At 30.8% G+C, this 12,427-nt stretch overlaps 1 protein-coding gene across 1 annotated transcript in view; it reads left to right on the top strand.

Annotated features, from left to right (window-relative positions):
• Nucleotides 1-12,427, top strand: part of LOC118201763 (papilin-like) — a 143,615-nt gene that overhangs the window by 91,506 nt on the left and 39,682 nt on the right. Inside the window, exon 13 of the mRNA XM_085814358.1 lies at nucleotides 2,354-2,521. Within this exon, the coding sequence (XP_085670484.1) occupies nucleotides 2,354-2,521 (168 nt within the window). The remainder of the gene's footprint in view (nucleotides 1-2,353; nucleotides 2,522-12,427) is intronic.

Below are 12,427 nucleotides of genomic sequence, written 5' to 3'. Positions count from 1 at the left end.
CTTTAGCTTCCGCTTCTTTATTTATGATAATTTCGAGAGAAGAACACCTTAAATTTAAAAATTCAAAAAATGATTCCAATGTAGGAAAATCATCTTCTGCTCTTTTCTGTGCCCATAACTTTCGAGTTTCTGAATCTACCTTTTGAAGCAACATAAATATTAACCATGGATCCCTAAAAGTTGCTTCGTCACCAAGAGCTTTTAAACCTCTGATAACTTCATCGGAAGTTTCAGCTAATTGCTGTAAATTAACATTATCAACCTGTGAAATACATTTTTGATCCATAAATGTTTTAATTAACGATTGTACGATTTGTTTCTTTTTATCGTACCTAGCGAGCAATTTTGCCCATGCTTCTTCATAAGAATTATTTGATAACGGAATATGTTTAATTATAGAAGCTGGTTCATCAGCAAGTGATCCGATTAAATACTGAAATTTCTGTATATTCGATAAAGAAGTATTATGCACTGTTGCAACAAACAAATCTTTAAAATTCATCCAGTCATTAAAGTTAGCCGAAAAAATAGGAATATTCAACTTAGGTAACTTAAAGTTACTAATATTAGAATTTCCTGTAACATTTGGCAAATTAGCCACATTTAATACATCTAATAAATTTTGATACTGAAGTTTCAAACTAAAATACTTCGATTCAAAATCTTCAATTTCTGACTGTTCTTCTGGTAATTGGGCATCAAATTTATCAAAATCTGAATAAATCCTTTCCAAGTGCTCCAGATGCAAAATTACTTCATTTTTAGATAAATCGGAAGGAATAGTATTCTGAAGCCTTGTGAAGGCCGCTTTTGCCCTACCACGCAATCTAATGACAGTAGTTTGATCCATAATAAGTAATCGAAGTATTCAAGTTCAAAATTAAAATCAATACAAAATAGATATAAAACTTCAAGAATCAAATTTAGATGTAAATCGAACTAAAAAATCATCACTTATCTGTATTTGAACTGCTGACGAATTCTTGATATGATCTCGTCGGCGTGCCTCCAAATGATGTCTACGAACCTCGTATTAGAATGGCGCCGACATGGATGACGCAGTTTCGACTTTGATTATACTTAATAAATTCAGTCACTCTCGGTCACTTTCAACCAAACTGAATACATTTAATAATATAACATTCACACGTAAACATTTAGTAATAATTCAGAAGTACAGATAAGCATAAAATAAGAATTACAACCGTTACAGGCCAGCTACGCTTTTAGCGACCGAATCCTACGAACGATAAATCTCAAAAGCATGTTGCCAACGCAGGGCAACGAAAAGGTAGAAATTAGTTCGACAGGCATGGAAGTGAACAAGATGTAAACTTCCAACAACTGTGGGAAACATATTGCGCATATAAAGTGTGAATATGTCTTCAGAATTAGTTGTCCAACAAATCAAATATGCATCATCTACGTCTGCATTTATCTGTAAGTTTCATTATTCTATCTATGCAATAAAAATCTTCAATCTACTACAGCCATCTATTTAATATATTACACACACTTACACGCACACATATATATAAATATAAATTTCTTCTCATCTTGTAAAAAAAAGAAAACAAAATGCAGCTTATCAGCTGTTTCAGATCAGGCATTCGACCCGCTTGCAATTTGAGTTTGAGACCACTGGGCGAAGAGGCATTGTACTGTGAACATCGCAGCTGCTCAGCTCGTATTATTGAGAACATATTTGTTACTACTTTTGCGATTGCAGAAAATTGAACAAAGAACAAATGTATAAATTTGATTCTCGGCAGATCTGCCACCGTGATGTTGCACGTGGTACAGCAAAATTACGCATCAAGTCATCGTTCTCTCCTCACACATGAGTTCCTTTCAAAACACAATATGATGTGAATACCGCACCCGCCGTACTCACCAGATTTGGTTCCTGCAGACTTCGTTTTCTTCCTGCGAATTAAAATCCAGCTTCAAGGGAGACATTTTGACACCACTGAGGAGATTCAGCGAGAATCGCTATTGCTACCTTTCGAGAAGTAAAATCCCAGGACACATTCCAGAAGTGGCAAGAATACTTAGAGGTTGTATTGTTGTGCAAGGGGAGAAGTGCGTGCACGTAGCTAAATAAAATAACTTCTTGTCAGCAGAGCTACTCCCGAAATATTTTCATGCTCTTTAATACTATCAGTTATGCTACTGAAAATTTCCTAAGAATTTTATTTGGATAAGATTACTTAATAGAGTGATTACTTAATAATTTATTCGTGAAATCAAAATTTTCATGCAACTTTTTTTCAAGTTCCCCCCCCCTTCGCCGAATTTTTCGTAATATTTTAATATGTATTTCCCATATTATATTTCTTTTCTCGTCTACTAGATGCCTCTGCTTGTGACCAAGAGAAAGTCGTAGGGCCATGCATGGCATACTTTCGCAGATATTTCTTTAACAAGGAGACCCAAAAATGTGAACTTTTCATCTACGGAGGATGCCGAGGCAATGGCAACAACTTTTCGACAAAAGAAGAATGTGAATCTACGTGTCTTGGTAAGATATTTCTTTTTTTTTCCCCAGCCATCTAAGCAACGTTTTTCTCGCAATGATATGATGAAACGCAAAATAAAAATTTAAAAAAAACAACTATCTTAGAAATACCCTTAGCCCAAAGGGGCAATTTGTCCAGAAGGGCTATTAATTTCGTTTCGGCATTTTGCATTGATTCACTAATTACTTTTTAAATTGTTGCCACCAAATATTACAGCCCTGTATTATATTTAAAGAAATTAAATAATGAAGAATCTGCATAAATGTATGTATGTTTCTCGCATTATAATAAAACAACGGTACCTAGAGCCATCAAATTTTGAATAACGTAATCCTCCACCGAATATGGGCATCTGGAAGCCCTAATTTGGAATTTGGAGTTTGTTTAATTATCGGTTTTATATTTTGTAACACAGCTTAACGAAAATTTGATTAACAAACTCAACGATTTCAAAGCGAGGAATGGCAACATTGTACCGAAAGCTATCAAATTTTGAATAACGTACGTCTCCACCCGAATATGGGCATCTGGAAGCCTAAATTTAGAATTTGGAATTTGTTTTATTATCGATTTCATATTTTGTAAAATTTTAACGAATTTTTGATAAACAAACTCAAGGATTTCAAAGAGAGCAATGGCAACGTTGTACAGAAGAAAAAAAAAGCATTTTTATCTCCAGCGCGCAAGACTGTGTATTGGAAATTCAAAGGATATGCTCTTTTAAATATTTTGTGATATTGTTGTTGAATTAAATTTTATGCTTTAAAGGCGAAGAACATGATATATAATAAATAAAGGAAACACATAAAAAGGTTAAAAAAAAAAAAACATATGATCCCAAAAAATCCTTACGTAGTGTTACTTTCGCAACTGTTGGTCGTTTAGATATACTTCTAATTACAAAAATGTTTTAAATGGCGTAGCTATTCATGTTTTGACATTTTTAAATAAAGAAATCAGTTTTGTAAAAATTACGAACTCTAACTTTTTATACGTTTCTCCGTTTAGGAAAATGTTGCATTTGTTATGAGAAATAAAACTTCAAAAGTTGGCTCCGCACAACAAAAATTGACTCAGATATCTTATTTCAAAATCAAGATTTTTCAATTCATTTTCAATTTGAATTGAAGGGTCGGTCAACAAATAAATTAGGATTACTCCAGGTTGGTTTTTCCCCCCTCCTTAACCATACTCTTTTGTGTTTTACTAGTACCTTTAATTTATAATTTTGTGATATTTGGCATATCGAAAGCATTTTCGGACAAGTAATTAATAAATTTCTAATGTTTAAAAATACAGTATTAATATTATCGTGAAGTCTTATTACTTTAGAAACATCATTTGGTAATCAGAACGGAACTAAATATTTTTCCTTTTTAATTAACGCAAATAAGATTATGAGTTCTCTGGGGGCAGGTACTGAAACTTGCCAGTGTTTTCTAGAATACGAATTCTATATATTCTGTGAATAAGATTTCCAGTTTGAAAAAAAATATATTTATCGATACTTTAAAAAAAAATGCATAGAAATGCTTGCCACTTGATAGCTCAATATTAAGGAACTAATTTAATTTTTACACAAACATTTTGCTCTTCTATTTGTGTACGGCTCCTAAATAATGCTTTAATACCCTGACTTTAACACCAAATATTTCGACCAATTTTTGTGGCATGTAGTCACTTGCTTCATCTAATATTTTTTATAACGAATACAAAATTTTCGTAAATATAAAGATAGAACGAACGTGTAAAAATTCAGATTTCGTAATTTTTACGAAACTGTATTCTTTAATTTAAAAATGCAAAAACATGATAGTTGCGGCATAGTTTGAAACATTTTTCTAATAAAAATTATGCCTACGCCTGAAAAAATGTAGAGACAGTGGTGGTAAAGATTTTTGTAGAGATAGTGTACAGAGTGTCCATAAAAATCCTTACGTGGAGCTATTTTCGCAACCGTTGGTCTTAGACACATATTTATACAGGCGTTTTTAATAAAACATACATACATAACGGTTAATTTTTCAGTTTGAAAAATCAACTTCGTAAAATTACGAAATACCCAAGTCTTCTTATTCACATTTAATACAAGTTTATACTCATTTTAAACATAAATTATAAAATATTTGACTACCATACGACAAACACTGATCTAGATATTTAAAACTAGATAATTAATTTCAAAGTAATTTTAAAAGAAAAATTTTTTAGCGCTAGAGAGCTAGCTTTGTTTCTCGAGAGGAGGGTAATAAAACTATATTAATATTATTCGAGTTTGATTTTTTTCCTAACGTAGTTCAATAATATTCTTTCGTGATTCAGCGTATAACATTTTTTATTTATTTAAAGTTCTTATTACATTTGGCATGCTAAAAGAATCTTACACTAGTAATTTAATATTTATAATTTTTCAAATGATAGAAACAGATTAATAATATTCACGTGCATTTTTCTTGCTTTAGGATCATAATCCAATCCGGGGGACCACCAGCGTCCGAGCGGTAAAGTCGCTGAACACTGGTAGTTCGGTCCGAGGTTCGAATCCCGCGAACTGCATGGGCGTTTTTGTGGTTTTCCCCATGTGTAACGTGTATACGAGCCAGTTTCCCTTAGAAAGTCCTCCACGAAGGCATCCCTCCCCTTAGGCAGATAGCCCTCGAGGCTTTGCCATAATCACACACACACACATAATCCAATCCGTACAAAAATTGTATTGGATTAGGAATGTTTTCCATGCTTATTGTTAACTTAGAATACGAATTCTATGATATTCTGTGAAAAAGATCTCCTCTTTGAAAAAAAAAATATCAATCAATACTTTTGATGACAGTCAGCAAATCAATGCTCTTCATTAAATCTGTTAACGTCAGAAAACTTTTCCTAAACTCACACTTTATTTTCAATTACGTACAAATTTAAATAATTTGTTCTTCAGTATTTTCCTTAGATTTCAAACTTAAATATCTCTGTCAATTTTTATGGTAGGAGGAGCAACCATTTTGTGTTCTTTTGTAAGAAAGTATTGTAATCGCGAAACATTTCGTGATCATATTTCAATGAAAATACCAATTTTGACCGCACTCGTATCCATTTAAATGATATTTTTGCGTGACATCTGTACATACGGACAGAATAAAGGAATCTTGGGGTTTTTTTTTTTTTTCTTCAATTTTTTATGAAGATGGTTTCAGTTTTTAAGCATTTTTGTCTTGCCGCGGAGTGAGAACGAATTGACTGAATGAGAAATATATTTGTAATGAAATTCCAGGAAATAAATTTAGCAAAAAATGTGTATAATTTAATAGGCCGTACAAGGAAGGCATGTGGAGTCCACATAAGATATTTTTAGAATGATTTAAATTTGTGTTAAATGTAATTGTGCAGATTCATATCATCACAGTATTTAATTGTGTAAAGGAATATTTTAATTTATTTTATTTATTTAATTTATTCCCCTTGAAAAAATGCATTCAGCTCAGTTTAAAGGGATTAATTTTTTTTTATAAAAATTTTATTCTAATACGTTTAGGTAGACAAAATCCGGGACTTATTTTCATACTTAGTACCTTTTCTAAAAATTTTCATCTGAACTTAATCCTTGAAAACTTCTTATTCAATGAAAAAATTCTTATAAATTACGCATACAGCAAGATGCATTCAGGGCAAAATTTTGAAGCAACTTTCAGTTTGAAAATACACGTTTATAGTTCTAAAATCCTCAAAAGAAAATTTCATTATCACAACATGCTTTCTGTATTTTACTCTTATAAAATTAACTTTTTTTAAGAAATGTAAACACACTTTCACTAGTTAATACAAATGCAGTTACGATTAATATAAAAGTGTAAAAATTGATGCAAAAGTTTATTTAAGGAAAAATAGTACGAAACCGAAATTATTCAAACGACAGCGATACAAACTCAAATTGATAAGCCCATGTACAAATAATTTTTTGTAAAATCTTTTGCCCTCTTCGACTGAGATTTCAGATTATTTAGATTATAGCAAAGCACTCGAGGAATAGCTACCTAAGAAGAGGTATGTCTTCGTGGAAGAGCCTTCAAGAGAATTTTGCCCCTATTCATATTACACATGAAAAAAAAAAAAAAAAAAAAAAAAAAAAAAAAAAAAAAACATGAAAACTCCCATGCAGGCAGACCATTCACCGGGATTTAAAGCTCAATCGAATTACTAGTGTTCGGTGGTGATCGCTCGGTTGCTTATTTACTCGCATTTTTTAATCAGTGGCATATATTATTGTACATTATAATGTACATATACTTATATGTACACTGCAAAAAAAAAAAGGGGGGGAACAGTTCTATATAGCCAGTTCTAGTGGGCCGATTGACAAAATTCAACTTGCGTTTTACATGTTTCGAAAGTGCGACTTAAGATATGTATTAGATTTATACACAGCATTGTTCTAATATCGGTATTTTGACACAAAATCGGACTTTTTTTAATAACATACCAATTTATTTCCATATTTCTATTCTACGACTCAAATTACGCCAAACTACCAAGTTTTGTAAGTTTTGTAAAAATCACACGAGTAGTTTTTAAAAAATTAGCTCTCAAAATTTTAGCTCCTCAATGTTAATTGAGTATGGTATATATTGATTTTTTTATTAAGCTTATTTGATTCTTCCTTTCAGGTTTCGAAATTCAGGTTCATTCCAAATAAAATTCACCTATTTTTTATGATTTATTTTTTAAATTCGTATTTTTAAATAATTTTTATAAATTTTTCAAAAAAAATTTGAAATATAAGCTATAAAAATTTCACCATCATCTTAAAGTAGACGTATTTCTAAGCATACCTGCAAAAAATTACAATTTTTTATTCAAAATTTCCGTAGATATACGTGAATTTATATATTGGCGCGTTTTGAAATTTGGCATATTTGTTGAAAGCGATAAAACATCAGATGGGGTTTAAAAACTTTGCCTAAAATTATTTGGAAGTAGAAACGATGAGACTTTTTTCCCTTTGATACACAATGTAAAAAGGTAGGAACGAGGTGCTTTTTTTTTTTTCACTTCGGCATAATGGAAGGGAAAAGAAAATAGGTTGCCATATATTAAGAAGTTTGCCAAGTGAATTATTATTCCTGGCCAAACTGAAAACATTTCGCCAAGATAAATTTTTGAATTTCTTGGTAAATTTCGCAGCAAATTTTACAAAATTTAATATCTGGTATAATTTGAGTCGTAGAATCGAAATATGTAAAAAAATTGGTACGCTATTTCAGAAAAAGTCAGATTTTGTGTCAAAATATCTATGATAGATTAATGCTATATATAAATCTACTATATATCCTAAGTCGCGCTTTCGAGGCATGAAAAACGCAATTTGAATTTTGTAAATTGGCCCAGTAGAACGAGAGATATAGAACTGTCTTCCCCCCTTTTTTACCTCCGCAGTGTACATTTTTACATGTTTATAAAGAAAAAAAAATACAATCAAATAGTTAAAAATGAAGTTCAGATTTAATTATATTTTCATATGATACATTTCAAAATAATTAACATGTATTCACGTTTGGAATTATAACATGTATTCGCGTTTGGAATCATATTCCTTTGTCTCATATTTAAACCTATATATTATTGTCGAAGGAAAACTGGATATATATATTTCTATAAGTTTCTCTTTATAATTTTTATTTACCCAATGAGAAAAATATTACACTGTATAAATTAATATTTAAATTTATAAATTTTTGTTCAAATACCCTTTTTTATATTTGTATGTGTCTTTGTTCACGCAATTAATTACAATTCTACTATTTTTTTTTTTTTTTTTTTCTTTTCTTTTGGTAGCATGATTTCTGCTGAAGAAACTTTGAATAATGTACATGAATTATGCTCAATAAAAGATAATGTAGTTAAGAAATTTTGTTGCGTATATTTAAACACACTTGTTTTTAACACAAAATTTTGCATAGCATGAAAGCTTAATAAAGAATGTGATCAGTGAAATGAAACTTTGCGAAATTTTTTTAATAAATTTTGAGCTTATATTTAATTTTCAATTAGTCAAATTTATAAATAATATATATATATAAATTATTTTATTGCAAATGTAGTTAAAATATGTAATAAATGTTATTATTCTTTCATATTACAATTATATTTTATATTTGTATTAATATAGAAAAATAAGATATTTACGTACATTTCTGACGACTTTAAAACTGTCGCCATGCAGCACCATTTAGCGCTAATAATGGATAAACGTGTCGCCAGAACACAGAGCCATTTTAGTTTTTGTGAAGAAAGGTATAAAGTATGCTCTTTTTCTCTATAATATATAGTGGCGTCTTGCTTTCTACAGAATAGCATGAGGCATTTTCAGAGTTATGGGATCCTACCATAAAAAAAGTACCTATGAATTGGCACGATATGGTACTTTATTTACAAACGGATAAACAATGGAGCTGTATGTGACAAACTGTAACAAGTGAATACTTATTCGAAAAGTAATGTTGTTCGAGAGCTTTAAAATCACACTTGTGATTACATACCGTTCATTAACAGCTGGTCGAAAGAATTAACATCTGTTGAAAAGGAAGAAAACAGCTGGATATGGTTAACAACACAATAATAGGAATAATCAATTACATGCTCGATTTGTAGCTGTCGATTATATAACTAATAAAGACTGATCTGTAATTATTTATTAAATAAAGGTTAATTTAAATTATTCGGATATGGATTGTCTTCTTGGAGGACTTCTGATTGAAATTGGTTCGTATTCACATACACATGGAGAAAACACGAAAAACAACCACCCAGCCAACCTGATACCTTGGGAGAGAACTCGAATCGAGCTTAAAGTATTCAGCCATCTTAACCATTGGTGAGGCTGTTAAATACAAAGGCATCTTATTTATTCGAAACTCTTATGGGTTAGCTTATCAAAACTATGCTTTATTAATAGTGGACAACGGTTACTTGTACACTGCGGGGGGGGGGAACCTATATTTTCCGTTTTGCTGGTCCGATTGACGAAATTCAACTTGCATTTTTTATGTCTCGAAAGCGCGACTTAGGATTTGTATTAGATTTATATATAGCATTGTTCTAATCTAGGTATTTTGACATGAAAAAGGACTTTTTCTGAAATATGACATGCCATTTTTTTTCCATATTCCGATTCTAAGACTCAAATTATGCCAAAGTTTTGTAAAAAAAAAATTAGTAGTTTTTAAAAAATTAGCTTTCAAACTTTTAGCTCCTCAGTGTTAATTGAATTGGGTATTATATTTATAAATCTCTCTTTTTGTAGTAAACTTATTTGATTCTTCCTTTCACATTTCGAAATATAGGTTCATTCCAAATAAAATTCTCCCATTTTTATGACTTATTTTTAAAATTTGTATTTTTAAATAATTTTTATAAATTTTTCGAAAAAAATTTAATTATAATCTATACAATTTCTATCATCATCTTAAAAGTAGACGTATTTCTAAGCATACCTGCAAAAAATTAGAGTTTTTATCCCAAATTTCCGAAGGTATGCGTGAATTTATATTTTTATATAATGAATTTTGAAATTTGGCATATTTGTTGAAAGCGACAATAACACTATAAAGGGCTACTATAAAGGGCCTCGCTCTATATCTCTAGCAAGGCCATCTTGAGGAGATCAATATGGCCTTATCTCTAGTAGCTCTAGATTCGGCTTTCTCCCATCAAGAAGCCTTGGATTCGTCTGGGGAAATGTGTTCGCCGTCTACCAGATGTTGGTGGACAGCACTACAGACCTCGTTCTGTAGTGCTGCTCCTCAAGGCTACGGCGAGAGATCACAAACCCCTCCACTGAAAGATGACGTAAAAAGCTAGCCTCGCAGCGAGGTCCCAAAGTAACATGGGTGGGAGCCTAACGGCTACAAAATTCCACCCACAGAAGTAATCCCTCGTGGAAGAACTCCATGTAAAACCTAAAGGGGTGCAGAATAAATATTCTAAACCCCACCATATGGTAAAACCATGGAGGTAGGAACCTTTCTTACCTGCATGGGTAAAACGCTTGGCAAAGGAATTCGGGGCACAGTCCGCCCAAGATATTTTGAGAAACCGAATTCCAAGCCGACAAATTTGGTCGACAAATAACTAGTAACATAATTTTCATCACAATTAAACAATTTAGGTACTGAGGCTTAAGAACTAATATTTGACAAATTAAGTTCAATCAAATACATACACAGTGAAAGATGTTTTTACACTGGAAATAAGGATGAGTAATCATTTCCAAAATTATGTTTCTTCAACACTTATTCGACCTTACTACCAGAGTTAGAAAATTTGTATTCATGAACACGTTAGCAGAAAGAGAGGTAAACGTTAAACAAATATATTAAAAAAATTGACACACCAAAATGTGTAACAAACAAACTTTAAATTATAAAAAAGTTAAATAACCTTAAGGGTCAAAATTATCAGTACAAAAAAAAAAAAAAAAAAAAAAAAAAAAAAAAAAAAAAAAGAAGTAAAATTTGAGTTCCAAAACAAAATTAAAAGTTGAACAACTTCACTTTAAGGATAAAAAGAAACAAATTTTTTTAAAGCTTCCAAACTTAAAGTTTACAGCCTACAAAAAATTACAACCATTACTTTAACCCAGCGGTGCCCAACCTTATGTTCGCCGATCGTTTTGTATGTGCTCGCCAGCCCGATTAGGTACTATGAACAAAAAATATTTTGGTAAAAGCGCAGAATAGGCTGCATCAACAAAGTTCAGTAGGAGGAGCTGCGTGACGTCATTAAATGGGTGGGACTAAGCTTATGACGTCACAATGTAGTCTTGCATTTACACTACGTGTACTTTCTATTTTCTCTTAAAAATAACAATAATAAATTGTGTATTATTGTAAATTAATATCAAATTCTTTACTTTTAATTTACATTTATAACATTTAAGCTTAGGCGTTACTGATAATAAATTGTTTATATTTAAAATTACCATGATACAGTGAGTGAATTCTACCAATTATTAAAACGATAAACAACGTCGCAGTCTCTAATAGTTGTAGAGCTTCAATATTTTCAAAGATTTTTATTAAATTATTATTATTTTTTTATTAATTTTTTTATTTATACAGATAAACTATTTTTTTTAATTTAAATTCATATTGTGGAACATTTCAATTTTATCATTTTTACAAATTACCTTCTTGCTACGTAACGACATAATTCCTTACATACCAATAATTAGACAATTTTCATTATTTCTAAAAATTTTAAACTTTACATTAATAAAAAAAGAAGAATATTTTTTATTGCATATGAACATCATTACACAGCTTTAATATCAGTTTCTAAAATTCCTAAATCAAGTCATAATTTGTGTAGGCATGCTAGAATATTCTACGCATTAATAAATAAAAAATTCTAATTTCTTAGAATGAAAGAAAATAATATAATAAAATAAATACTACAAACTTGGAACACTAAGCAATGCTTCACATACGCACACACACACATATTATCAATGAAGTCATATTATCATGTGCAATTACGATACCAAACTCTACGTATTAAAATATGAGGTAAATGTTACTTCAAGGGCTAAAGTTTACAGTTTATCTACTGTTGAGTCTATCGTCGGACTATATCGTCGGACCACATATATCGTAAGTCGGAAAGCGTTATAAACATATCAAAAAACAAAAAATTAAAAATACAATTTAAATGAAAATTATGTCTTAAATATAATTCACAATTAAAACAACAATACAAATTCAAAATACACAAACGATATGTTAAACATTGCACATAAATAAAGTTACATTACTCCTCGACATCACGCACAACCTCGTTTTCCCTTTTACACAACGATCAGTATTCGCTCGAAAAACATCAAAGAATTCCACAAACTCGGTGTCCATGTGCTCATTTAT

Source organism: Stegodyphus dumicola, chromosome 4 (assembly GCF_044657685.1).
Source record: "Stegodyphus dumicola isolate Sdum_Otavi_A_Nest chromosome 4, ASM4465768v1".
NCBI classification, from domain to species: domain Eukaryota; kingdom Metazoa; phylum Arthropoda; class Arachnida; order Araneae; family Eresidae; genus Stegodyphus; species Stegodyphus dumicola.
Note: the sequence above shows the minus strand (reverse complement) of the source record. Positions and strands in the feature narration are given on the sequence as shown.